This window comes from Manacus vitellinus, unplaced genomic scaffold (assembly GCF_001715985.3).
Source record: "Manacus vitellinus isolate BGI_N305 unplaced genomic scaffold, ASM171598v3 scaffold_24_pilon, whole genome shotgun sequence".
Classification (NCBI taxonomy): domain Eukaryota; kingdom Metazoa; phylum Chordata; class Aves; order Passeriformes; family Pipridae; genus Manacus; species Manacus vitellinus.
In genome coordinates this window covers 8,707,694-8,734,155 of record NW_021939798.1, presented here as the reverse complement: position 1 = coordinate 8,734,155, position 26,462 = coordinate 8,707,694, and the positions used below count along the sequence as shown (strand labels likewise).

The window sequence follows — 26,462 nt, the reverse complement described above, 5'->3', positions numbered from 1 at the left end:
CTTTTCTGTTTGGTCACTTCTTGGAAAATCATGTCACTATTTCCTGTCAGAAAGAAAAGTTGCTGAACCTCTCCCACTAAGGATTAATTTGTTTGTTTTTTTTTAATTTGTGCCCAATATTGAGAAAAACCACCACAAGTCCAAGTCACAGCAGGTGAAAAAAAACTACCACTGTTTTTGACAGTTCTCGCAAAGTGCTTTGTCTTATGTGTGTTTTTAACAAAGTCACTTGCTCAAGTTCTTGCTCTGTACTTGGCAACACCTGTTAAACATTTTGACTGTAATAAAAAGGAAAAATTACCCCCAGGTTTTTTTGGCTATTATATATGAAAAATGCTGTGCCAGAAGCCCTCTTGCCCTTAGTCCTTGTATGTGGTTTTTCAGAGACAAGCTCCTGCCTTTCCTCCGGGAGGGAGCGATGGCTGAGACAGGGCAGAGGTTTGGAGGTGGGGCTGGTTCCATCTCTGACCAGCTCAGTGCCAGCAGTGACAACTCAATGCACAAGCAGCAGGTACTGTGGATAATATGCATTTAAAGCAACTCTCAATAAATTGTCTCCCATCTCACTTTTTTTCATTTCCCGGGGTGTTCCTCATTTAAGAAACTGAAATTTCCTGTTGCCGTTTTTTTTTTTTTAATTTTCTCAGAATCATAGACTCATAGAAAGGCTTGGTTTGGAAGGGACCTTAAAGCTCATCTCATTCCAACCCCTGCCATGGGCAGAGGCACATTCCACTATCCCAGGTTGCTCCAAGCCCCATCCAACCTGGCCTTGGGCACTTCCAGGGATGGGGCAGCCACAGCTTCTCTGGGCAATCTGTGCCAGGGCCTCCCCACCCTCCCAATCAAGAATTTTTTCCTAAAAATTTGAAAGGTGGACAGAAGGAAGGTGCCATGTGGGAGGGGAAGAGCCATTTGTCCTGGAGGAATCCCAGCACAGTTTCTTCTCACAGGAGAGAAGCTCCAGACCCTTCATCATCTTTATGACCTCTGATGGACCCTCTCCAGTAGCTCCTCAGCTTTCTTGTACCGAGGAGCCCAGAACTGGACCCAGCACTCCAGATGTGGCCTCATCAGGGCCGAGCAGAGGGGGAGCATCACCTCCCTCAACCTGCTGGCCACACTCCTCCCTCACCGGATTCCAGCTTGAGCCCTCACGGGGTGCTTTGCTTTGTCTCTGCACGTCCCAGGCTTGGCTTTGCCATTCCTCCTCCTGTGGGAGCTGGGCTTGTTTAGTCTGGAGAAGAGAAGACTGAGAGGGGATCTCATCAATGCATATAAATATCTCCAAGTCAGGTGTCAGAGGATGGTGCCAGACTCTTTTCCGTGGTGCCCAGCAACATTGCCCGAGGAACAATGACCATAAAGAAGTCTCACCTCAGCGTGAAGACAAACGTCTTTCCATGGCGGGTGGCAGAGCCCTGGAACAGCTGCCTAGGGCGGGCGTGGACTCTCCCTCTCTGGAGACATTCCAAACTCACCTGCTGCAGGCGACCCTGCCCTGGCAGGGGGGCGGGACTGGGTGACCTGCAGAAGTCGCTCCCACCGAAGGATTCTCTAACTCTGACTGCGGTGCTGCGCGGCCCCTCCAGCCGGGCAGGGGGCGGCAGAGCGGCCGCCGGGGCGGGGGCGGCGGAAGCGGCGGCGGCCTCGGGCCGGGCCGGGTCTGTGGCCGGTCTGTGGCGGGACTCTCCGGAGCGCGCGCCATGGCGGAGCGCATCGAGCAGCGGCTGGAGGACCGGGTGCCGGAGCTGGAGCAGCTGGAGCGGGTCGGGCTGTTCACTCGCGCCGAGATCCGGTGAGCGGGGCCGGGGCCGGGCGGGCGCACGTGGCGAGGGGCGCTCCCATCGCTCCCATCGCTCACGTCCCGATCCCCGCAGGGCCGTCCTGAGGAAAGCCTCGGCTCTGGAGTACAAAATACAGCGGAGAGCGCTGCGGAAGGAGGATTTCATTAATTACATCCAGGTAGGCTTTACCGCGCAGCAGAGCGGGCCGTCCCTCGCTGCAGATCCAGCTCCGAAGTGAGTGGTTCTGTCGTGCCCTCGGTGCCCTCACCTCGCCTGGTCCCTGCTGTCCACTGAGGGCGGCTTGTGGGCAGCAGAGCAGGAAGCATAGCCAGGACTTGGTGCCTGAGGTTGGGATGAGGCGTCTCTCCCTTGTGACCTTCTCCTGTGGTTTCTTGTCTCTCCAGGGATGTGGAGCCCCCAGTTCCCTGATACGGTGTGCAAATTGTAGTTAAGTGGAATTAATAAATTGGAGATTAGGAAAAAGCTTCTAAAAGGGTGGTTGGGCACTGACCAGGCTGCCCAGGGCAGTGGTGACGGCCCCAAGGCTGCCCGAGCTCCAGGAGGGTTTGGACGATGCTCTCAGGGACAGGGTGGGATTGTTGGGGTGTCCTGGGCAGGGCCAGGAGTTGGACTTCGATGATTCTTGTGGGTCTCTTCCAACTCCGGATATTTTACGGTGCTAATTTTTTTGTGGCTAAACAAACTTCTAATTACAAGTTTGGCTTGTGCATCACAATTCTAGGAATATGGGTTGCCAACAGCTCAAGTCTGAAATGTCACATGCAGTAGAAATCTTTAATATTAATTTCATCCAGTCTTAGAAATACCCAGTCAAAAAATTATTGCCTAGGTTTTCCTGTTTGTAATTTTTATTGTCCACCTGTCCATCAGCTCTAACAAACTTTATCTGGATTTTTTTTTCCTTGCTGTTGGATGTCTCTTCATTTGGTTTTAAATGTTATTTTTCTTTCCATTCTAGTATGAAATTAATCTGCTGGAACTGATCAAGAAAAGACGAGCAGTAAGTCTGTCAGTTATTAGGAGTGCAAAATACTTTATGGAAAATACATTTTCTACTGCAATAAAATTGATGTTTTTTTCCTCCCAGCGCATTGGATACTCGTTTAAGAAGGAGGAAATCGAGCACTCTATTCTGCACCGAGTGCACAGCCTGTTCAACAGAGCTACAGGAAAATGGAAAGTAAGTTTATTTGAGTTTTTGTTGGTTTTTTTTCTGCATGCCAGGTTGCTGTACCAAGGGTGTGTTGTTTGCTTGTCAATGTACAAGTGATTTTGTACCTTGTGAAGTTGATTCTCTTCCTCTTTTCATTTCCAACAGGATGATGTCCAGCTCTGGCTTTCACATGTTGCATTTTGCAAGCAGTGGGTGAGTTTTCGAATGCTTGATCTTACCTGAGCTGAGATAGTGGATTGGTGTTTATTCAGGCATCTGGAACTTGAATTCAGGGTAGGGGTACAAACTTTACTGCCACATGCTGTAATACTGAAATCATTTTGATAATATTGTTGGATCTGCCTGGGATTTTCATTGATGTGTGTGTTCCATTCAGTACCAGAGTGGGTAAAACAAAACTGCTTCTTTTACAGAATGCAAAACATCAACTCAGTAAGGTGTTTTCTACCATGTTGGCCATTCATTCCAATAAGCCAGGTAAGTAAAACAGTGGTGAGTGTTGCATAAATACCTCAGTGTCGATTGTGTGGTGTTGGTTAAAGTTCTTGTAGATCTCAGTTCAAGCTATTGGGGTGAAGGTCCCACTGTCTTTTCTTTGCCTTGCTGCTGTTTCAGAGAGATGGGCTCTAACAGGGCTGTGCTGAGAAAGGTGATGGGAAGTAGGTCTGAATGACCATTTCCCAGTCAGACTGTGGACTAAGTAGGTACATCAGAGGTGGGAGATGCTGAATGCTCAGGACCTGCTTTCTGGCTTTGGAAGACATCATTAGCTCTGTAGCTAAACCAGATTAAACTCCCTGGATCTGCCTAGCTGCTTAGATCTGTCCTTCAGCTTGGTTTTACATGGGAGATAATCAGTTTTGTTCCAATGCTGAGCTCATTCTGAGAGATTAAATTCACGAATTTGGATCACCTTTTGCAGCACTGTGGATTATGGCAGCAAAGTGGGAAATGGAGACACGACTCTCATCAGAAAGTGCCAGGCACTTGTTCCTTCGTGCTTTGTGCTTCCATCCAGAGTGCCCAAAACTTTATCAAGAGGTGAGATCCTGGTTTTCTTCTACAACCAGCAGAGCAAATCAGTTCAGCATATTTCTCAGGAAAAAAACTTGCTTCCCCCTCAGCAGGAAAATGTCAAAAATATTAAAAAAAACCATCCCAAAATTCCATTCTAAGGTGCTGTTAAACCCTGCTTGGACATATTTCTCAGGGTTAGTCTGGCATCCCCAGCCTTTGTTGGAGAAGTTGGTTTTCTTTGAGGGCAAGTTGAGGTTTAATAATGACTAAGAAATGATCATTGCTACATGTGGGAAATGTCTGGATAAATACTAGGGCATATAGTTATGTGCACAAGCTTTTAAAAACCAAGGCTCTTGGATATGGGAAAGCCCTGATTTGTAGCTCCTCAGAGCTTGTTCTACCTCATTTGTAGACTTAGATTTTTATGACTTAACCCCCACAGCCATTTCATTGTGTTGTCACTCTTGCAGTATTTCAGGATGGAGCTGATGCACGCTGAGAAACAGAGGAAGGAGAAGAAAGAATTTGAAAAAGCAAAGATGGACTTGGTAGGTCAGCTGAAGTTCCTTAGGAGAGATTGTCTGCTTGTGTATCACACATCTGAGTGCACAGTTTCACGGGGTCTGGATTAATGGTTTGTTTGACAACTGCTTAGAGAAAGTTTTTGTTCATGTGCTGTGCCTATGGGAGCTCTTCAAGTGTTTGCTGATGCTCAGCTCAAGTACTTCATACACTGATTTTTGTTTGCAATTCTAAAATCTTTTTATTACATTCCCCAGTCTGAAAATTAATAGTAATTTCTGGAAAGGAGTAGTTAAACTTACTGTCTTTCATTTCTTTATAGTTGACTTGTGCAAATTACATAAAAATAGACTTAGATGAAGGAAAACATTGATATCTTCTGATTTTTTTTCCCTGTTGGGAAAAATGATAGCTGAGAAAGGAAAATAATTTTTTCAATGATATTTTTGATATTGCAGGGGGAATTCAATTACTCTGAAGAGATTCTCAATGGGGAAATGGCTCGAATAGTCTACAGGGATGCAACTCAGAAAATTAAAGGTGATTTAATATTTCTTGGACTTATTCAATAAGAAAATTGTCATCTTTAACCCAGCTCTGCAGTAGGTAATACTGACAGACTTAGCTCCAATGCACACAACTAAGATACCTTTTCAAATACACCATTTCTTCAGTAGAACCTGCATAATGCCAGAGAAAAAACTAATGGTTCTGATTTCATGTCTTTCCTGCAGGCTGACACCTCTTCCAGCACAGCAGCTTTTGGGCTGAAGTGACAGTGCTGGGCTTCCAGTCTCAAAACTTGATTGTTTAAAAAAAAAAAGCAACAAACCAAAAATGCAAAGTGTGCAACTGATGTGATATACTGAGGAATTCTTTAACAAATACTCTGTTTGATAGGGTTTTTGTCTCTTGAAATGTAGGTGTTGAGTTCCAGCTGGCTGTGCTCTCCATTGCAAAGCTCTTTGACTTCACCCAAGATTTGCAAAAAGAAATCCTTGAAAAGTGAGTTGTGGCTTTGTGTTGTGTTTTTATTTTGTTCTAGTTTAGGTTTTAAGAACCATGTTCTCATAACTTCTCTAATTTATAGTGGGTTGACAGGACTTTAAGCACTAAAGGCTGTTTCCTGTAGGGAATGAACATTAAGGAATTAGTGTTCTGGTGAGGCAAGTGTGTTCTTTAGAAAAGGATGCTCATATCTAACTTCAGGAAGGGCTTTAAAAAGCTGCTCAGAAAAATTTAGATATAAAGTAGTTGTCACTGAATAATTACTGCACTTAGTTTCTGTAAATTCACTGCAGGAACTGTGGGTTTTCCTCGTGTACTTTTGTGGCATTTTTGCATCTTTTATTTCTTTAGCTGTTCCTCTCGAAAGAAAGATTTCTCTTGACAGTTTCCTGCCTGGTTCATGTTATTTCTGGAGAATATCCATATTAAATATTGAAAAAAAAAGCGCTAATATTTTGTCTTTCTCTTGTGGAAAGTAAATATTTTTTCCTCTGGCATTTGGTTACTTAGCAAGTAAGTGTATATATATACTTACATAATATAACAACCAAACAAATACCACAGCTTATATAACAACCCTTCTAAACATACCCGGGGCTGCAGGACGGTGGCTGTGGGCTGTTACAGACACGCTGTGTTCAGTTTGCAGGCCAATTATGCTGATGATCCCCTGACCTGGGACTACATGGCCCGTCGTGAGCTGGATTTGGGGTCCCTGAAGGCCCCAGGACACCCCACAAAGCAGAGCAAAGTGGCAGAAATGGCCCGGAGGGAGGAACGGTGCTGTGCAGTCTTTGATGAGGCTGTGGGAGCTCTGCCAACAGGTGAACTGCCCTGCCTGCCTTTAACAGCTGTTCCTGGTGCTTGAGAGTCTTGAAGGTGATGGCAGGCTCTGCCATACCTGAGAGAAGGAGAGCAGTTTTTACAAGGTGCCTTTTGGGCATCTATTTTATGTGTTATTTGGGTTATTTTCCAAAGCATTTATGCTCTCGAAGGAGCTGCTTAACTGGAAATGTGAGTATATTGCTGCTTAGCTGTGAGTCAGCAATGGTTTGGAGTAGCCAGAGTGGATATCCAACTCCCAACATCTGGCACTGTCCTTACTTTGAACATTCCTTGTGAAGCCTCAGCTGAACCAAGAGCTGGATGCTCTTTACAAAGATTTATTGTCTGCAGCTTGCACTGGGAAGCCATTTTAAAATGTTAATGTTATAAATCTAGGGCCTCTTTTATAGTACCACATTTTAAAACAAAGTTGGCATTAACACTGTGCTTGGATTCTTTGTGTTTCTTAAATATTTGTGCTTACTCTTGTGATTCTGTAAAGTGTGATATTATGCCTTGGCTTCTACAGAGAACATGTGGAAGTGCTACATCACTTTTTGCTTAGAGAGATACAACAGGAAAACCAACAGTGAAGAATTAAAGCAAAAGGTAAAAGCTTATTAGGAAATCATACAAACAAATCATCCCTGTTGTTATTGACTTCTGTAATCCAGAAGCAAGACAAGAAGCAAATATATTTTGACATCTTATCAGAAATGTCTACCTGTGGCCATCACTAAGAATCATTTAGTCTCCATCTGGGGGATCACTTTTACTGTCAGGCTCTCAGATGGCCTGGCTGAACATGAATAACCTGGGCATAAACCAGCCTTGTCAGTTCAGTGACCTCTTTGGATGAGAGCTGAGACTGCAAACTTGTTAATCATAGAATGGTTTGGGTTGGAGGGGACCTTAAATGTTCACTGACAGTCTTTCAAATCTGTGCTTATTCAAAAAAAAGGATGAATTAAAATCACTCTTGCAAATAAGTCTGAGCAAAGTTTGGTGCTGGCACGTGGGCAGTTCAGTTGTGCATCTGTGCTTGGGTAGGACTCTGAATTAACTAATTAGCCTGTGCAGTTTGGTTCCCTTGTAGTAGAGCACAAGAACACTGCAATGTTTTTCTTTGCTCCTCAAGGAAGAGAAATAATTCAAATGCTCAGATTTCCCCTTTATCTTGGAATGTCTGCAGGTACCTAAAGCATTAGATATGTAATGTATAATTAGATATTCAGTGACATGTTGGTAGACAATCCACTGGGCTTCTAGAAATGATGGAATCTGATATATACAGGAATAATGCTTGGGTTTTTTCTCTCTGTTGGTTCTAGAGGCTGGAGAGGACACTGAGTGTGTTCAACAAAGCCCATGAGTCTAATTTGCTGCCAGAAGCTCTCTATAAGCAGTGGGTAAGAGCTGACACACAGAACAGACTGGGGGGCTTTCCTGCCTTGGTTGTGTGCCTGTCTTTGCATTCTGAGTAGACACTGATGGGCAATTCGGTTCAAAGCCTTGCTTTTTAACAAGGTGTTCCAAGTCTCCTGTGGTGATGAGCTGTATCTGCTGGCTTTCAGCTTCAGCTGTTGCTGGAGTCCAACCTCTCTGAGAAGGCTGTGGAGGTGGCAGAAGCTGCAACCAGGCGCTTCAGCCTGTCCGTGGGCACGTGGCAGATGAGGCTGCAGGTGCTGATCCAGCTGAAGAGGGAAGATGTGACACAGTGTTTTGAAGAAGCCCTTAAACACGTGAAATCCCAGGTCTGTGCTGGTTTATGGACTTACATGACACGGGCCAGAAACCTCTGATGCTTGGTTGCTTGGGTTTTTTTACCTTTACAAGGCATTCAAAGTCCCTAACAATTTTTAAGGTCAGATATATGAACTCAAAATTTCACATGCACATCACGTTGCCAAGTATTAGGGAACTGTAAATTCACTTCAAAGTCACAGGTTTAAAGTCTGAATGCTCACAGGTGACATTTTGCATGCTCTCCTAGCAGTGAGCTGGTATTCTTTGTGTCTTAGTTGAAAAATGTGCTTCCTTTTATTTGCTGTCCTGGCACATTGTGTCATTTCAAGCCTTGAGTTAGATGTTTGTTCTCTTACTGTTCCATTTCAAACCCTGGGCACAAGGAGTGAGGAGATGGAACAGGAAGGTGACTATTTCTTTACTTTTTGCTCTTGGAAGTTACCTTTGTACAGCAGTGCTCAGTGGTGCAGAACAACTTGTCTCATCCCTGGCAATGCAGCTGTCCAGCTAAGAAGTATTGGGAAGGAAATGAGAAGTGATTTCAGGGTGCAGCCCAAAGTTGTCTTTCCAAGAGCTGTGCCTAAAGGACATTTTTACAGCAGCTAATACAGAACCTGGAGGATGTGTTGCTGTCTGTGTCTGTAAATCAGTCACTGTATTTTAGGCATTTGATGTATCTGCTCCCCCTGTAGGGCACTTTGGCATTGTGGACCCTCTGGGTGGAATGGAGCGAAGGAGCAAACAGCAAGGAGGACACAGAAGCTCTCTACCAGGTACTGGGCTAATCAAAATCTACTTTTATGTCTGTGTAAATAAATGGGAACAATGTCTGTGAATGGAGCATGTAACAAATGCTTTATACAGCAGTTCTGTCATGGATGTGTTGATATCAAAGAATTTCAAGCAAAACTGTGTGTGTTATCAAAAATCAGTTGGACACAGGCTTATAGGCACAAATGTCATTCCCATTCTTCTGAAACAGATGTTTGTAAGCACAACCAGTGATGTACTCTTACTTTGTGGTCTAGAATTTTTTGCTCTGTTTCAGACACCTATCTGAACACGGAAGAGAGAATTTTACAATCTGTGTGAAAACATCAGTCTTGTTATAGAAAACTCAAGATCACAAGTGGGACTTTAATCTCACTATAAATTTCCTCAATATCTTAGGGCAAAACATTTCCTCTTTGCCTGGCATGTTGGGTAGTGGGTTTTTTCCCCCTTTTACAATATAAAACACATATTTCAGATGGAAGCTTGAATTCAGCTGTTTGTAGAGCATTGGGAAACCCTCTGCATGGAGGGTGTTAAGGAAATGCCAGTTGCCAGCTGTGTGGATTATTGGAGGAGAAATGTACTTAGGAGATCTGCTTTATTTCAGATGCCTGATGAGGGCATGCCTTTTAATTGTAGGTATGTGGTGGTTTTATTTTTTGTTTTGTGTTTTTCTTCCCTTTAAACTTGCAGAGATCCTTACGTGCCACAACTCCTGCTGAATCTGTGACTATGAAAGAAATGTATCTCGACTGGACTTACAGAAGTGGTGGTTATAAGAAAGTTAAAAAAGTTTTTACCAGGTAACAAGTAAAGCCTTCAAACCAGATTGTTCTAGGGTGTATGTTAAAAGACTTGAAGTCTAAAGTTACTTGTTTTATTTCAGCCTGTGTGAAAATCGTCCCTTTTCACTTGACTTCTTCAGGAAGATGATCCAAATAGAAAAGGAGCAAGTAAGTTGTTGAATATCCAATTAGTGCCTTGTATTTGTAAAATACACTTCTAACTTTGGATCTAAATAGGAAACAGAATGGTGTTGTCAGTCTGTGATCAGTTCATGTTTGTCTTCACGAGTTGATTCCCAGGATGTGATACAAACCCAGTTCCATGGTAACTAATCTTGGGCAGTGTGTGTGTGTGCATGTAATTGCCATGACTCTCTTCCTTTGTAAGAATCTAATCAAGCTGCAGATTCACTTCTGTACAAAATAAATGGCCTTTTAATACCTTCCTTTGTTAGGAATCCTGCAAAATGCTTCATCTGAGAGAATACTATGAACGTGCCTTGAGGGAGTTTGGTTCCACAGATACTGGTAAGGGGATTCTATTATTTATTTATTCATTCATTTATTCATTCATTCATTCAGTGCTGCCTCTTATTTCCATCCATTTCAAAAGGTAGCTGCTTGTTTTGCCCTTGTGCTTGCTGTCATGCAGGGCAGAGCTTATTTCTTCTGTGCTGTTAAGTGTAGGACACTGTAGTGACCCTCTGCTGTCAGCCCAGGGTCATGGGCACTGCCATGGCTTCAGCACCACTGGGAGCAAATCAGGTTTTGACACTGGCATTGTTGCATTATTTCTTAAGACATCAGTGTTCCAGCTGGGAATAGAACCCAGGGTTTTGCTCCTCAAGGTGCAGGACACTGTAGTTTCATGAAATAAGCCTTATTGCATTAACATCAAAGACACTTAAAAGGAGTTTCTAGTTAGGTTTGTTTGTTAAGTAATATGCAGTTAAAATATAACCAGAACTTCCATTTTTCTTTCAAAGATCTCTGGCTGGATTATGTCAAGGAAGAGCTCAGTCATCCCCAAGGCAAACCAGAAAACTGTGGGAGCATTCACTGGCGAGCTATGAAGATGCTGCAGGGAGACCTGGTGGAAGATTTTATTTCCAAATACACTTTATTGCAAACTGGACATTTATGAAAAACTATAATATTACACATTACTGTTGTAATGTGACAGTACATTTTTTTAACTTCTTTGTACAGAGGTAAATATGTTCCTGGATCTTATTAAAGTTTATCTTCTTTACATTCTGTGTGACAAAAAAGAATCATCTGTTCCATTTCAGTTGTTTCTAGTGTTGCTTTTGCCAGGGGCAGGTTCAAGTGCACAGTTAGAGAAAGCAAAAGCAGCTCTGAGGGTGTTCTCATTGAGACTTCTGAGAGCAAATTCTTCATCCTGCCTAAACATTCAGACAGTTATAATGCATCAGCTTTTACACTCTGGAAAGCGAATATTACAGCATGTAAATGCAAAAAAACCCAAACCAAACCCCACAGAAACTACTATACCTGTGGGTGATCTCTGTATTTTACCAAGTTGAATAACTGAAAGTGGAACACTTTTGATTAGGTAATCAGAAATCAGTACAAATACAGTATTTATTGTATCCCAGCCTCAAAGTCATCTGTAATCCTCACAGCAAAAACAGAAGCAGCTTCTGCAGTCCCCTTGCATTGGTGTTTGCATCCTGAGAGTGACTGAAAGGTAGAGGGGAGCTGAGGTCTGTTAGCACTGTCCCTGAGGTGAGAGCAGAAGGTTCTGATCTACACTTCAACTTTCTGTCCACAGTGCCTGAAAAACAGGTACTGGCTTTTTGAAACGGTGTTGGCTGTTTATAGAGCCACATTTTCCCATGTCAAACCCAATAAATCAGCATATCCTTGGATCAGTAGGGAAACATAAGGAAAGTAGAGGAACATACAGCAATAGTTCCTTCATGTAATTTCCCAGTGACTGAAGGGTGGCATAATGACAATACAGGGAAATACTTCTTCAAGATTTTTCACTCAAATAGAAGCTGCAGCTTTCTCAAGCAACGAATTCCATTAACTTTTGACTAGCTGGAAAAGTTTGGAGCAGCAGCTTGTTAAGATTGCTCCTTCTGTGGCCAGATCTGAAGCACATCCTGCTTTGTCTTTCTCAGGATTTTAGCCAGGCCATCCCCTATGTCCCCACTAGTTCCCTGCCATCTCATGTCTGACCTTGAGATTTCCTTACTGATAATCACTTACACCCTCTCTGCCCCTTACTCCTGAATCACTTCTTGCTCCTTCAGTTGCACAACTAAAAGCTTTTAAGTGCAAAAGGTTTTAAGCTTTTTTGTTTTAAGTCCAGCAAAGCCGGTAACTCCACCATTTCGGAAAGTGGGCCCCTTTTCTTCACCTGTTCTGGTTCCTCACAGAATTTTGCCATTCATGGCAGTTCCTGCAGCACCTCCCAGGGATACACATTCCCTGAAAGCTCATTTGCCTGACACCTGCCACAGCTGCTCAGCCCAGGTGCTTCCCATCTCCTCATGCTTTATCTGAGCATGCTGCCAGCGCCAGGGGGAATCAGTTTGTTGCAGAGCTTGGGGAGGTACTGAGACTTCATTTCCAGCTTCGTGAGCATAAAGGTATTTTCTCCCAGCTCTTAGGTCTGTTATTTCTAGACGCAGTCTCCACTCCGTGGTGGTGTGGGGTCGCGGACTGGACTGGATGCCTGCCCTCAGGGGCTGGAGCGGGACCAGCGGCCCCCTCAGTCCCAGCCTCCCGCCCTGAGCCGCACCCGGTTCCTCGGGCACAGCCGCGGGGCCGCCCGGCGGCGGTGCCCTGAGCCGGGCCGGGGCCGGGCAGTGACGGGCGGTTGAGGTGCCCTGAGGGGCCGGCGGGGCGGGGCAGTTGGCGGTGCCCTGAGGCCCGGGCATGACGTGCGGGTCGAGGTGCCTGAGGGCCGGGCGGGGCGGGCAGTTGGAGGTGCCTGAGGGCCGGGCAGTGACGGCGTTCGAGGTGCCCTCAGGCGGCCCAAGGTGCCCTCAGACACGGGCGGCTCGCCGGTGCGGGGGTCCCCGAGGAGCTGGGCGGGCAGCGGGGCCGCCCTGAGGGCTCGGCCGGAGCCCGCGCGTCTGCCCCTGACCGCCGGCCGGCTGCAGGCCGGCTGCCCGCAACCCACCGCCGCCGCCTCCCCGTGGGGGTGGGAGTGCGGGCAGAACTCGCCGTTCCCCGCTCCGTGGGCACCATCAGCGCGGCCGAGGCTTTCCTGCCGCTCTCCCGCCCCTCAGCGCTGCTGGAGCGGCCGGTCTGCTCCTGCCCCTCGGCCTGTGGTGGAGTCACTCTTTGGTGTTTATATTTGTTGCACTCCTCGTACCTTCATTACCACCGTTCTCAAACGGGTGCATTTTGCGTCAGTTTTGGGGCCCCTTCCCCGAGAGGTGGCAGCAGGATTGCGGGGTGAGGGAGGAGATGGGCTGTGCTGGGCTGCTGATGCCAGGGGGACTGATGGCAGCAGCAGGATGAGCCACCCCTCGGCAGATTTGCCTTCTCAAGTGAAAGCCTGTTTGGTTTTAAACCTCTGATTCATCAGGGGAACAAATGGATGGGCTCTAAGGCGCAGAAACACTCGCTGAGTGTTGAAGCAGTCAATGGAAGCTGCTAAGGAATTCTTTAAAACTCTCTTGTAGGTGATGGCCGGTGCTGTTGACGCCACAAACTGTGAGGAGAAACAGCTTCCTAATAAGAGAGAAACTATGATCTGGAAGCCCAGAAAAGGTAGGACAAAACAAAGCAGATGGTGAGTAACGAAACTTAAGCTCTGCTTGAGAAATTTACTTAAAATCTTTAGGTGAAGGGTGGGAAATGCTCTTGAGTTACTGCACTAAATTACTTCAGGTAGATATTTGTGTATGCCTAGGTGCAAGAGTAATTAATCAATATGACTGTTTTTAAACCAGAACCGTGGTTTTTCAGCATACTTATTTTTTTAAAAAATACCTACAGGTGAATGTGGTGAAACAAGAACTGCTGGGTCCTTTGCCCTAGTTAGAGATATTTTCCAACAAGAGTGTGTGGAAAATCCTGAGTTGGGCTAGTGCTGTGATGCAAGGCTGTGTTCACTGTTCCCAAGCATCTGTAATGTGAAGCAGCTCTGCAGTGATACTACATATGTAGGAAACTGCATATATTATAATTAGATTAGCAGTCACAAAGTGTGTTTGTGTACCTATCTGAATTATTGTGTGCTGAGCATTTAATATTCCTGTTTAATTTCTGAGTGTATCTCTTGACGCTTTCTGTTGGGTTCAGAATGTTTGCTGGACAGCATTTCAAACGTTCCTGATAGCAAGTCTGAGGAAAGTGAAGCCTCTGATGCCTCTCACAGTGAAGGGGATGACAGTGTCTCTCCTGATGACTGGTACAACGTGCATTTTTACCTGGATGAGGGGGATGATGAAGTCTTCAGTATACCTGACTCTCCAAAGCTGCAAAGTGCTTCTGAGCATGAGGTGGAGGACTGGGATAAAGAATTGGAGGAGTCTGCATATGGTCCTTATGGTGAGTACATGTTTACTTGTGCTTCATTTGAATTTTGGATAGTAGGTGGTTGGAGGTCAGTGCTTTGCAGGAGAACGTGTTTCAGTAACTCCATGTTCTCTTTTGGGAAGCAATTTCTTGTTTTGTTGACCTCGTGGATATGTAACAATTCTGCACAATCTTGTTGTCAAGCACAGGATTTAAAGGTGGTGTTGTGAAGTTCATATGAAACTCTTGCTTGAGCAGTCAAATTCTTAGGGAGTGGCATGGGAAGGAGGGGAATTCTATGTGTGTATTGACTTTCTGGGGAGAAGCAAGTTCTTAGTGGTGTATCTTTGTTATTCTGAAGCAGAAGATAAGGGTAAATGGCGTGCAGGAATGTAGCTTTTGGGGTGTAAAAGTTCTTCCTTTCCTCCAAGAAAATTAAAGATTGTACTCTTTAATGTCCCTCTAGAGCATGGAGTTCTTTGGAAGTGCTCAGTCTCTGAGTAGGGTTTGTTGCTTTGGCTGTAGGGTTGGCTTGGTTTTGTTTGCTTTTTTGATTGTTGTTTTTTGGTGGAAGTTTTCGTTTGTTTGTTTGTTTGACTTTCTTGTTTGGTTTTTTGAAGCTTGATCCTCTGAAGTGGTTGTGCCTGTGATCAGTCCTATGGGCAAAGGTGGCAGTGCACAGAAGTGGGTTTATCCACATCTTTAGAGTTGAATTAATCCTCCAGTTTGTGACTTGTTTTTATGTTGAACCAAGAGTCTGAACCTTGCACTGGCCAGGCTGGCTGTTAGTGTAGAACAGGTGGATGGAGTTTAGCCAGTGGCTGATAACCTGCTGTGTCTTTGATGAAAACAGTATATTTGCATTTTCTTCTCATTAATGTGTATCTTTTTGTAATTAATACACTTTTCTTTGCTTAGGAAATGTGAATTATCTGTTTATTTTGATTCCATGAATGGCTGTTGTATTCAAGTACCAAGTTTGATTACAGAAGAAAGTGGGAAAGTTTTTGTAGCCTTTCCATAAAACCGTTCTGATTTTAAAATGGAAACACAATATTGGTTTTTCACAGTGGGTAATTTGAGGAAAAAGACTGTTTCCTTTTTGGATGTTTTCCCTCTCTTCCATTTTGGGCTTTCCTTTAATCCCCCATCTGCTCAAATTTATGGTATGTTTTGAATTTTTTACTGGAACTGTCACAAGTTCTTTTTTTTTTTTTACTTATTTAACTCACTCATTCCACCTGTAGCTTATGCTTTTTAAATCCTCCCAAACTGAGCCAGCTGTGATTATGGGATTCAGGTAGTGAGTGTCTCAGTTGTTAACTGCTACCAAATAAAAGAAGGTGCTTGGTTGGTCATTTTATGGCTTTTTAAAATGTTTCTTTAAGCACTTGCTGTGGTGGCTTGTTTAGCAGTGCTGCTGGAAGGCTGACAAGTGGAATACTGTGCTGGGTCCTCTGCTCCCCATACTCTGGGCTTTTCCTTTGCTCAGTCCTCTCAGTATCTGCTGCCTGGAAATCTTTCCCTTCTGTTAACACTTTTTGCCCAATTTTTGTGCCAACTTAGTTAAAAACAGGCCTACTAGGTTTAATTCTGGCCTAGTGGTAATGTTGTTCAGGGAGAGCTTTTACAGGAGCCCACCCTCCCTTTCTGTCCAGTGACCCAGTTCTTAAAGGCTTTGGAGGGCTCCTCATTGGGATGGGGATATGGAGGCAGCAGGAAGGGGGAGGGCAAATAAAAGTAAGAGTTTCATGAGCCTTTTATTCCCAGGGAAAATGTGAAAGAACTGCCTGCATTGTATGAGCTGCTGTCAGATGGGCTGAATCCAGGTGTATCATTGAGCTTTTTGGGAAACTCTTTTGTCTGTGTGGCAGGAACCTTCCTTCAAATGAAGACATTGCCACATTCAGCCTCTGTTTGCCTCTTTATTTAGGTCTAATTAATCAGTGCTGGCAGACGAAGTTGAAATAGAGAATCCAAAGATGCTGTAGGCCTGCATAAGAACCTGCTAGACTATACCACTACTTTCCTGAGTATCTCCCATGGTTTATACCTTCTCTTTTATCTTCTGTAGATGCTGATGATCTGTCCTGTGGAAGCTTTCAGGAAAATAATGTTTTGGCCTCACCCGTGTGGAAGGAGGACTGGTTTTACTACCCAGGCTGTCACCACACAGCTTGCTTTGTTTGTCCACCACGAGTCAGTGCAAAGGTTGAGAGTGGCCAGTTTGATGATGCAGATGAGTGAGGCTGACCCTGGGCAGAAGTAAGTTTGGCCTCTGAGTTGGAATGTGTTCTTCACTGACTGAGCTGTGTCAAGTCCTTTAGTTTGCTTGCAGAGTTCTGCCCAAGGCCAGAAATGCGACACCACCTCCCAAGTTTTGCTCAGGTGCTGCTGAGCTGTTCTAAACTGCCCACACTGGGCTCTGGAGACACGAGTGCAGGTGCTGGCTGTGACAGTGCGTTTCTGGAGGTTTTGGTTGTGTTCTGTAGATCTGTGTTGTTACTAATTAATTGCTTGAGAAGAAGTGTTCGGTTTCTAAACTCAGATTGTTTATTTGCAGGGCTTTGTGAGTTTTGACATGCTGGTCCCTGTGTGTGTAACTCTTAGTTCCTTCTCCTTTTCACCTGATGCTGTCAGATGGGTTTGGAGAGCTTTAAAAACTCTCCCTCCTTCAAGCTTCTCTGTTGTATTTCCATGTGGTTCTAATTGCCATTTGTGATTCTGATACTGCTTTTCAACAAAATGAGCTGTGGCAAGTACAGAATGAGTTGTTTTGTGTTTATTTTTATGTATTCCACTATAAAGGAATTAAAAATACCTGATACACATTTTGCAAGCACACATGATGATACACAGCAGGGCCTGCTCCATCCAGTAGGAATGCTGGGTGCCTAAGGCTGCCTCCCAACAAAGCTTTCTCCACATCAGACCTTCTTGTTCTATGGGCATATAACCCTGCAGTCCCAGTGTTGTCTTTATTACACTCTCATGCAGCATCAGATGTGTAATGACAAAGACATTTATATACCTATTGTAGTACATAATCTGTGTGTCCTGCACAGTAGTGGATTAAGGTTCCTGATACTGTTTGTTGTGGCAAATGAGATGAGAACACAAAATACCTCCCTCAGAGAATAGCTGGAACTAGAACCATCTCCTCCTTGCTTTGCTGTGGAATGAAAGGAAATGCTCTCAGATGAAATGTGTAAGTGGATTGAATGGCTGGTCACCAGCATAACAATAACCTTCACCTAATGCTCATGTGTCATTAATCACTTCTCTCTCAACAACTTTTTGTGGCTTTTTTTTTTCCCATGTTTTGACACTGAACTGGAGCACAGTACAATGTTGGGGTTTTGTTTTCTCATGAAACCAAAATAATTCACACACTGGTTTGGGAGGAGGAAGTGGATGACACAGTGATATTTCCTTAATTTTTTCCTAGAGAACACAGGACAAGAGCTTTCCTTTGGGTACCTTTCGATTCCTGGTTATGTGTTAGCACTTAGCAGTCCAAGTATAGAGTGGAAACCTGGTGTTGAGGTTGCAAGAAAGAGGGTCTGTTCCTTAATTCCTATATGGAAGGGTGACCTAGGGATTAATATTTCCCTCAAAACTCAGTTATGCCAATAACTGACTCATCAGCCAGAGTAAAAGGGTTGATTTGCATTTAGAAATGCAATATTCATAAAATGAGTGCAGACATACTAGTAAACTGTAGAAATTCCTGTGAAAAATCCCGGCTCGTTCTGTGAGCTCGTTTATCCCTTGCCCGGACCCGGCCGTTGTCAACGCCCAACACTTCCCTGCAGAGGGCAGCAGAAAATTGTCTGCCCTGCTCGGCGTGTGTTCGTCAGGCGGTGCGAGCTCCCCGGGCTGGATTTCTAACGCTGGGAGCAATTCAGATCTGTGTTCTGCAGAGCCCTGTTGTTCCCCGGCGAGGCTGATTCATGGCCCCGATTAGTTTCTCATTTTTTTTTTTTTTTAAAATTCACTCCCAAGTTGGACTGAAAAATCTCTCCCATGGCTGAGAGAAGAACATCACTTGACTTCAGGCTTAATATATTGTTTTTTACTGTGCTTGGGGGAGATATCCCACCGTATTCAATAAAGAGGAAACTAATAGAATTCTGTGGAAGCAAACCCATCTTTTGTAGAATTGTTTTAAAAGAATAATCAAAAAGTCTTTATAACACTGATTAGAGTGATTTTTTTTTTTTTCTTACAGTTCCAAAATTCCATCAGTACTGAATCTTAAAGCCATTTTCCACGCAGTCTATAAATCAAGGTGTTTTATCACCCTGTACCTTTAATTGCAATCAGTCTGGTCTGTCTCCAAGGTCTTATTCTTTGAGGAGAAATTGTGTTGAATGGCTGCTTTGCTAAGCTGTTTGCATTTTAAATGACTGTCAACTTTAAAGATTTGTTTTCAGTTTCCATTTAAGGTTAAAACTGCCACCACCCCCACCAGGTTTGGGAAAAATAGCACGAGGGTTTTGCAGCAGAGATGCATCCTGCTCTCTCCAGGGATATGTTGGCAAACATAACTTTGTTCATCTTAGCCCTGCTTGTTAGGGCAGGGGCTTAATGTAAAGCTTAATCTGAATACTCTCAAACTTCAGGGGGATTAGAAAACCAGATGCAGCCTCCTCAGAAAGCATCTGCCTGGGAGGATTTGAAACTGAGCTTGTGGATTCCAATGTTTCTGCTCTACAGAGTGTTTCAAATTCCATTGTGAATCTTGCACTGAGCCTGTTTTGTGTTGACACAAGTGTGTCATTCTAGGCAGGAATACATTGCATTTAAAACCAACAGAAGGCAGCATGTGAGCCAGCAATTCACACCGAGAGTCAGCCCTTCAGCCTGCTCAAATTATTGGAGGGAAGAGAGTCCCATCACAGGACCAAGATCATAAATCTTGTATGCATACAAGAAACACACTGGCAGCACATAAATCAGCTGAAAACTTTTCAGAAGTGTCAAAGATTTCTCAGTGAAATGCACATACATCCCTAAGACAACTTCCCCCTTCTACACCCACATTATAAATGTCATTCAAAGGACAGAGACCCTGCTGCAGGTTAATATGTTTGCTGGATTTATGCTGTGGGGAAGGCTTAGGAGTGGAGCATAATATGGTGGCTTAGTAGAGCAGGGTACAACTTTGATGCTGTCCTTGCTTTTCTTCTCATTTCCCCACTTTGTAGGTAAAGCTAAAGATTCCAGCCAGTAAAGTGCTTCAAATTCACTGAGCAAGAAATTTTGTCTAAATAGTCAGGTTTTAAAAAACCAAACGGTTTTGCATTTTCTTTGAACAGACCAGCAAAGAAATGAAAACTTGTTTTGGGTGCATCTGTTGTTTCCTTTGAGACCTACAGGCAATGATTTGCAAGAGGAAATAATTGAAGGAAATGTGTTCATATTTCCTGTTGATAAGGTACAGCACTTAATTCATACATCAGATTGAGTTAGGATTTCTTGGTCTTATATAACCACAAAATCCAGCCTGTTTTAGTGTCTTTTAAAGACACTACTGCTTCACTTGTTGTTTGTCCCATCTTACAACTGGTGTACTTTCACTCTTAAACTAAGAAAATGCCTCCACTGCTGAGGGGGGACTATGTGAGTAATTCCACAGACTAAAGGAAAAATGCTGATGGCAGCAGCTCATCCTGACCATCTGTTGCTTGCAAGGACACCAGTGTAAATCCCTTGGTAACAAAGGTCATTTTGTGGAGCTGGGTAAGTGTAGGCACAGGGAAGGGACGTGGGATACCCTCTGTGGGTCTGTATTGCAAACAGAGACATCGGAAGCTCGAGTATTAGAGGATAAATTTGTGGTGGAGTTGTTAGTCCTGGGAGTACCAGCTGCTCATAGCATGGTTTCCCAGCTTGGCAGGAGAAACTGGAACCTACTAAAAAAAGCTGCAAAGGACACAAACCCAGTAATTGGGTTTAGTGATGGCAACAGCTTCCTTTAAGCACTGGGAACACAAATCCTCAGCTGGTACAAACTTTGGCAACTCCTTACCCAGGCAGAACCTCTGTCCCTGTACATCCCCTGAGCAATGCCTGTGCCATCTCTGAGCTAAAGGTCCATGTTTAGGGTTTCACTGTTGCTGTGGGTTTTAGTCCTTAATATAATGGGCTTTCCTTCCATTCCTTGTAGCTCTATTGACCTTCACAGAGCAAAACCCATGAACGTGGCTCAGTGTCTACATTTCTATCGTGGCAGGTTATATTGGGTGGGATTTTTCCCACTTTGATGGTAGTTTCAGGGCATGTAGCAGAAATGATCCCAGGAAAGGTAACTTCCTATGATTCAGCAAGTCCTGAATGTCTGGTCTCAGTTATTTTAATCAAACCTTTTCTGATCTGCCTGCAATTTCTGTATTTAGACCTGGAAACTCCTTTCATTGTATGCTGCAGGATTTGAAGACTTGAGTTGTATATGTAAGTTGTATTTATTTGTTTATGAGCCTGAGATCTCAGTTTATTGTTTTATTTCCCTCAAAGGGAAATACTGCTCAGTCCTTTTTGAGCTGTTGGTCCTTAGTATGACTTATGTTGAGTAACATGTTTTCTGAGATCTGGAGTACCAGAGGTTCTCATTGTGCTGCTTTGTAGTTTTAATCACTGTAGCTATTGTGGGCTTATGTTCCAACAACAAACAAGTTGTTTAGTATTTCTGCCCCTACCTCAGGAACTACTCCAAAACATTCACATTTTCACTGAGGAGTTCCTTTGGTTACTTAGCAGGTAGTAGAAAATACTAAAATTATTTGACCTCAGATAGAGGACTATCATTTCATCTGTAATCTTCATGCAGACACTGGAGTAAATATGCCACGTTGTAATATAGTTCTGTCTGGCTACAGTTGGTTGGGAATTGTGTAACTCCATCTCCCATGTTACATGCTCAGCTGTTTCTGGGGAAGCGAATAGGTGTGACAGTGAGATTAAACAGGACCTGTATCCCACAGCAGAGAGCACAGCCTCCTTCTAGGTAACTGGAGATTCAGAGAGCAAGGAAAACTCTTCTAGCTGAGCAGGCCTTCACAGTGTTGGTGACAGTAGGGTGGTAGAATTGGAATAGCAAGGTCAGAGGAACAACTGATAGTTCCACCAGAAGCACGGGCAACAAATCAGAATAATTTGGTACAGGAATCTGAGTTGCTGCTTTCTCCTTAGTACAGGAGAAGAACATGTAAGGGGACTTTGAAAGTTCTGTTTCAACTGTGGTTAACTCCTTATACCAGAAGCTGAACTGGGACAGGTAATCTGAAATGGAAGCACAAAGTGGAGCCTGCAAACAACCACATGCTGATTGAGCCATCATCGTTTTCTTGTCTGCTGTCACCACTGGGGCTGCTGGAATACCAGACCCCCTTGTTCTCAGTTTATCAGTACTTTCAGTTCCATGTTCTTCAAACAGGCCATTATCTTCCTGGTCTGAAACACCTTTTACCTTCTGTTTTATTTAGTTCTAGCTTATCTGCATCATTCATACTTGATCTGTTTGATTGGGCCTCCAGCTCTGCAGTTTGTAGTTTGACAGAAGTCTGCTCTTCCCAGTGGGATTGGTCAGACATTATAAAGCCAGGCTGAGACTGCCTGTCTGCTAGATAAGAACTACATTTAGTTCTGTTATCTGCACTTGTGTTGGTGGGTGGATTAGGTTTAATTTGGTCCTTTGGAGAGAAGTGGGCAAACTATCCCTCAAACAGATCTGGGATTTGGTTTAAGGACAGGCTTTCTTATGTGGTCTGTGAAGTGCCTCGTAGCCCTGTAGGAATACTTTGTGTCTGGTTCCTGCCTGCAATTTGGAATGCTGACTTTAATGATCGTGCTTCTAATTATGAACAGAGGTAAAAATTCTCAGATGAAAGAACAGGGAAGTTCATCATCTGTCCCATTAAGGGCAGCAGGGTTTCTGTTGTGCAGAGCAGTGACTGCCCAAAACTGGCACCTCATACCTGCAGTGATACCCTGGCTGCCAGGGCACCTTCACCCCTCCTCAGTGTGCAGCTCTGACCAAAGGGTGTATTGAGTTCTTGACTGAGCCCCATCTTTGTCCCAGGTCCCATGGCTGTGATGTCCTGTAGCCCCTGACAGGGGGGAGCTGGGGACGTTTGTGCAGCAGTGGCTGCTCCGTGTGAGGGGGCCGGGGAAGTTGGTAACACCCGGCCTTTGTGATCCTGACCTGCCTCCAAACAAAAGGGTGAAGTTCAGTGTCCTGCTAATGGACTTAACTGCTCTGTAATTGAGACTCCAGGGACTTGGGAAACAACCTCTTTTGCTGCATGTCCTTTCAAGTTTGGCTTAGTTATTCCTGTTCAGTTTACCTTGGTATTGGATATTGCTAAGGCTTTAATGCTGCCTTCCACTACAACTCAGTCAAGCCTTGGCAATAGGATTTCTCTGATTTCAGAAGTTATCACTCTGGTTTGTGTTTCATTTTCTTCTTGAATTTTCTATTTTGGAAGCATTCTTTTTTTTGTGATTTTTGTACCTAGTGTCTGCTTCTGTCTGGGGTTAAATTTACCTTTAGTTTCTACCTGCAGTACTAAGACCCAGCAATTGGTGCCAGCTAAAGGAAAGAAATATATTCTGTATTATGGCAGAATCCACCTTGTGTAACAGCTCAAGGACTGTATCAACAGAAGTGTGGGAGGAGGCTGAAATGAGGTAAATGTGGGAGAACACAGAGGGTGCAGTAACTGCTGAGTTGTACAGTGGGAGTGGGCTTCACTTGATTACTTCCTCTTTAATTGAAGCCTCACCTAATTGAGCTGAGAGCTTTCCCTTCTCTAGTTCAGGGTGTCAGGTACCCTTTTTTCCTCTATTTGCTGTTTTACCTCAGAGATGACACTGGTGTGAGAGGGGTATTTATTTATAGCACTTCTTCCCATGGTTAATCCACACAGGTTCTGTTTGAGTGTTCATTTTACTGATGCAGGCAACAGCTGTTTTCTCCATGTCTTATCAAATATCCTCCATGCTCTAATAATAACAAAGAAGTTTCTTTATTCTTGGCTATTCCAAATTTTCACCCAAGGGATCTCATTGCATCTCTTCTTGGAGACTGCAATCTAGGAATAGGTACTTGTGGCTGGCTGGATAGACTCTGCTTTAAACCAGTAAGTGTGATAGAGGATTTAACATCCATTCTATCTGGGTTCTGTTGTTACATCCAGGATGACATTTTTAATGTCATAATATTTTAAACAGCTCAGTAGTTTTAACTGTTGTCTTGTTGCTTTGGTGAAGTGATGAGTACACCAATGTGCTTTGCCATCAGATGTTATGGGGTGATTTAATTAGACTAATTTCTGTTTTCATTAACACTTCTATTAACTGTTTTTTAATGCTACTGTTTACAGATTCTTATTTTGTGATTTTTTTTTTTCTGCATATTTTCCCTCATCCTTTTTGTTGCCAGTTCACCATCACAAAATGGATGCTGCAGTGATTGTCTGAGTTTACAGAAGGCCTCTGTCTCTGAATGATATTGCCTGACAAAATGTGGTATCTGCAGCAGTGGCAGTGGTGTCCTCTCACCTCCATGGTCCCACCCAAAGCAGGGCAGTGTGAACCAGTACTCTCCTGGAAAACTAGGGCAAAATCCTGTGAATCATGGCAGTGTTGGCACACCTTGAGACACCAAGAACTGTTAGTGTGACATCTCAATTCCTCCTGACTTTGTTTTCACTACTGATGTTCAAATCATGACACACTTCAAATCTGACAGAGATGTGTTTTCAGTGGTGAGTCTGTCATGTTTAAGAGTTGTCATAATTATCCTGAGAAAAATCTGGATTTGGGAAACAGTTGCTTGCTTTCCAGCTTTTTGCAGTCTGCAGAGTACAAGAGAGGAATGCAGTTTATTCTTAGACCTGGAGACTTACTCTACTGCTGAAGTGCTTCATCAAATTCACTAGTAATAAGTAGCATGTTTTTCTTGCTTAGCAGTCCTATCTTCAGTGAATTTCAGAAAGCCTTTTGCTGGTGGATTGCATTCTGAGATAACATTCCAGCTCAGTGCCAGCTTTATTCATTAGCTTTCCATCCATGCAGCTGCATGCTTTTAAAATAGCTTGGATATTGAACAGGATTTGGGAGACAAAGTACTTCAGCTACTCTTAACAACTTTTGAGTTAGTCACCGCAGAACATTGCCTGTTCTGTCTTCCAAAAAAATGAACATTTGCAAACACTTCATTTGGTTTATAAAAAATGAAGTTGCCAAGGACAGTAACAGCAGAAGTGGAAACCACTTAACAATTTTTTTTTTTGTCAAGGTTGATACGAAAATTACATTTGGAAGAGAACTCTGTTGTAAAGCACCTCAGAGGCCACTGCTAGTGAACATGAGCAGCTCCATGTATTGAAAAGCAGGGGGCTGCTGGAAAAAAATGGCTTGAATGCCAGCCTATGATTTGACAAATTAAATATCTATTAAAATTTGTATTGAAAAAATTACAACGTTGCTATGGTTACCAAAGCTTCCTCAGTGCCAGGACTGCAGTGCATTTCACTTCAAAGAAAAATCCTGTTTTTCCCCATTTTTACAGTGTAATCAAATAGAACTTTCAGAAATGCTTTTAATTTGCATGTATGAGTTGATGGAACTTGTTGCTACAAAGAATGCAAAAGCCAGAAATAGAGCTGTTCCCCAAACATGTGCTGCTCTTTCACAGTGTCTTTGAATTAAATCTCATTAAATCACGTTCTGTGGTTCTGATCTGCAGGGCAGCAGTGACTGTCCCTGGGATGGGAGGACAGTGGGACACCACACACTGAGCGTGGGGGAAGCTCTGACAGACCCCACTGGGGCTCTCCTGGGCGTGTTAAAAGAAACATTTATGTTTGTAGGAGGGGCTCATGACCAGTCCTTGAAACTGGTCTTGCACTTGGGGACATTCCTGCTGTGAAGTACCCCCGAGCAGACCAATGCAAGGGTGAAGGAGGAATGGTTTTATGGTCAGGATCTACCAGTGTTGTTGCACTGGGGCTCATTTCCTCCAAAGCTGCAGGTGCTGCCAGTGGGTCAGCATGGCCAGTTCGTGGGGCTGCTGGAAAGTACAACCTGCTGTTTGTGATGTGAGAGGATGGACACGAAACCTGTGGGGAGATCCTGTCAGACAATTCCTGGTCCTTCCCTCACAGAACTCAGGCCAGGATAGTATCAGCAAGGTTGTACAAACAGTGCAGAGGGAAGGAGAGGAAATAAGGCCAAAAGCTTTTGCTCTGTGGTGCAGGCATGTGCCCCACCACCACCAGCACATCTGCCCAGCAGAGGCCAGAGCTCAGGTGCTGCTGGCAGGGACTGTTCCTGTGTGTGGAGCACAGCAGAGCTGCTGTTGGGATGTTTCCCATCGTGCCCTCTGTGGTTATTATGCAAAGTTGACTCTCTTGTTGTGGCCATACATTTTCTGCATATTATCAGACCTTTTTTTATCCCATGTGGAGCTTCTGCTTATGGCTTAAAACTACTTTTAATGTGTACATTTGTGTCTGTGTAAATAACTGATGGAGGGAAACTCTGCTGAATGAAGTCTGTTTGCTTTAGAGCTGCAAAGCTTTGTCCCTCAGGAAAACAATCTGTCAGGATACACAGAGGCCTTCAGTTGCTGGTTGTGAGTGTGCACATCTGGCCAGGCCACAGCATTCCTGGAGACACAATTCCCCATTCCCTTCCTTGCTGTGCTCTCTGATGTGGGCTGGGCTGATCCAGCTGGAGCTGCAGGGATGCCTTTCATCCTGCTGCATCCACAGGGGAGGAGTGTGGGTATGCAGTGTAGCATCACTGACTTGTACAGGCTCCAGGAGTGCCTGAAATGAAGGTGAAAACCAAGGGATGAAGTGCTACCAACTAGATGTATAAAATCTCCCAGCCCTTGTATGATACTGCTTGTTTATTTCAGATGAAATATCTACTGTACCAATCTTCCTGAGGTTTGTGAGTTGACTGGAAGATATTTCTTTTAAGCCTTTGCTGTCCTTGGGTCCATCTGCTCTGTAAGAGTCTGTATGCATTTTCTGTGCTCCTGAGTTAGGGTAAGAAAAACCCATATAATTTTCAACACAGAGAGAAAAGGGATTAAATTTTGAAACACAGTAGCCACATCCTCTTTTTCATATTAAATAAACAGGGAACTGCTTATTTAAATCCTCACAGCTCTGCAACATGCAGTCTGTGCACCTTTACAAGTCCACACTTGGGTGCATCCAGGGCGTATTTCTGAACTACGAGCTGAGCTTGTTCTCCAGTACCAGTGTGTTCGAAAGTTCA

At 44.0% G+C, this 26,462-nt stretch overlaps 2 protein-coding genes across 2 annotated transcripts; both read left to right on the top strand.

The window, feature by feature from the left end:
• Nucleotides 1-1,703: 1,703 nt before the first annotated feature.
• Nucleotides 1,704-10,933, top strand: UTP6 (UTP6 small subunit processome component). The gene is made up of 19 exons (XM_018073385.1): nt 1,704-1,798; nt 1,881-1,965; nt 2,767-2,808; nt 2,896-2,988; nt 3,127-3,174; nt 3,396-3,459; nt 3,905-4,023; nt 4,473-4,550; nt 4,983-5,064; nt 5,448-5,529; nt 6,175-6,356; nt 6,887-6,966; nt 7,689-7,766; nt 7,932-8,111; nt 8,796-8,876; nt 9,571-9,680; nt 9,764-9,830; nt 10,118-10,190; nt 10,649-10,933. Exons 1-19 carry the CDS (start codon nt 1,707-1,709, stop codon nt 10,804-10,806), a joined length of 1,794 nt encoding a protein of 597 aa, XP_017928874.1. The 5' UTR covers nt 1,704-1,706; the 3' UTR covers nt 10,807-10,933.
• Nucleotides 10,934-13,105: 2,172 nt separating this feature from the next.
• Nucleotides 13,106-17,296, top strand: COPRS (coordinator of PRMT5 and differentiation stimulator). Its single transcript, XM_008926493.3, has 3 exons — nt 13,106-13,415; nt 13,950-14,198; nt 16,240-17,296. Exons 1-3 carry the CDS (start codon nt 13,331-13,333, stop codon nt 16,410-16,412), a joined length of 507 nt encoding a protein of 168 aa, XP_008924741.2. The 5' UTR covers nt 13,106-13,330; the 3' UTR covers nt 16,413-17,296.
• Nucleotides 17,297-26,462: the final 9,166 nt, after the last annotated feature.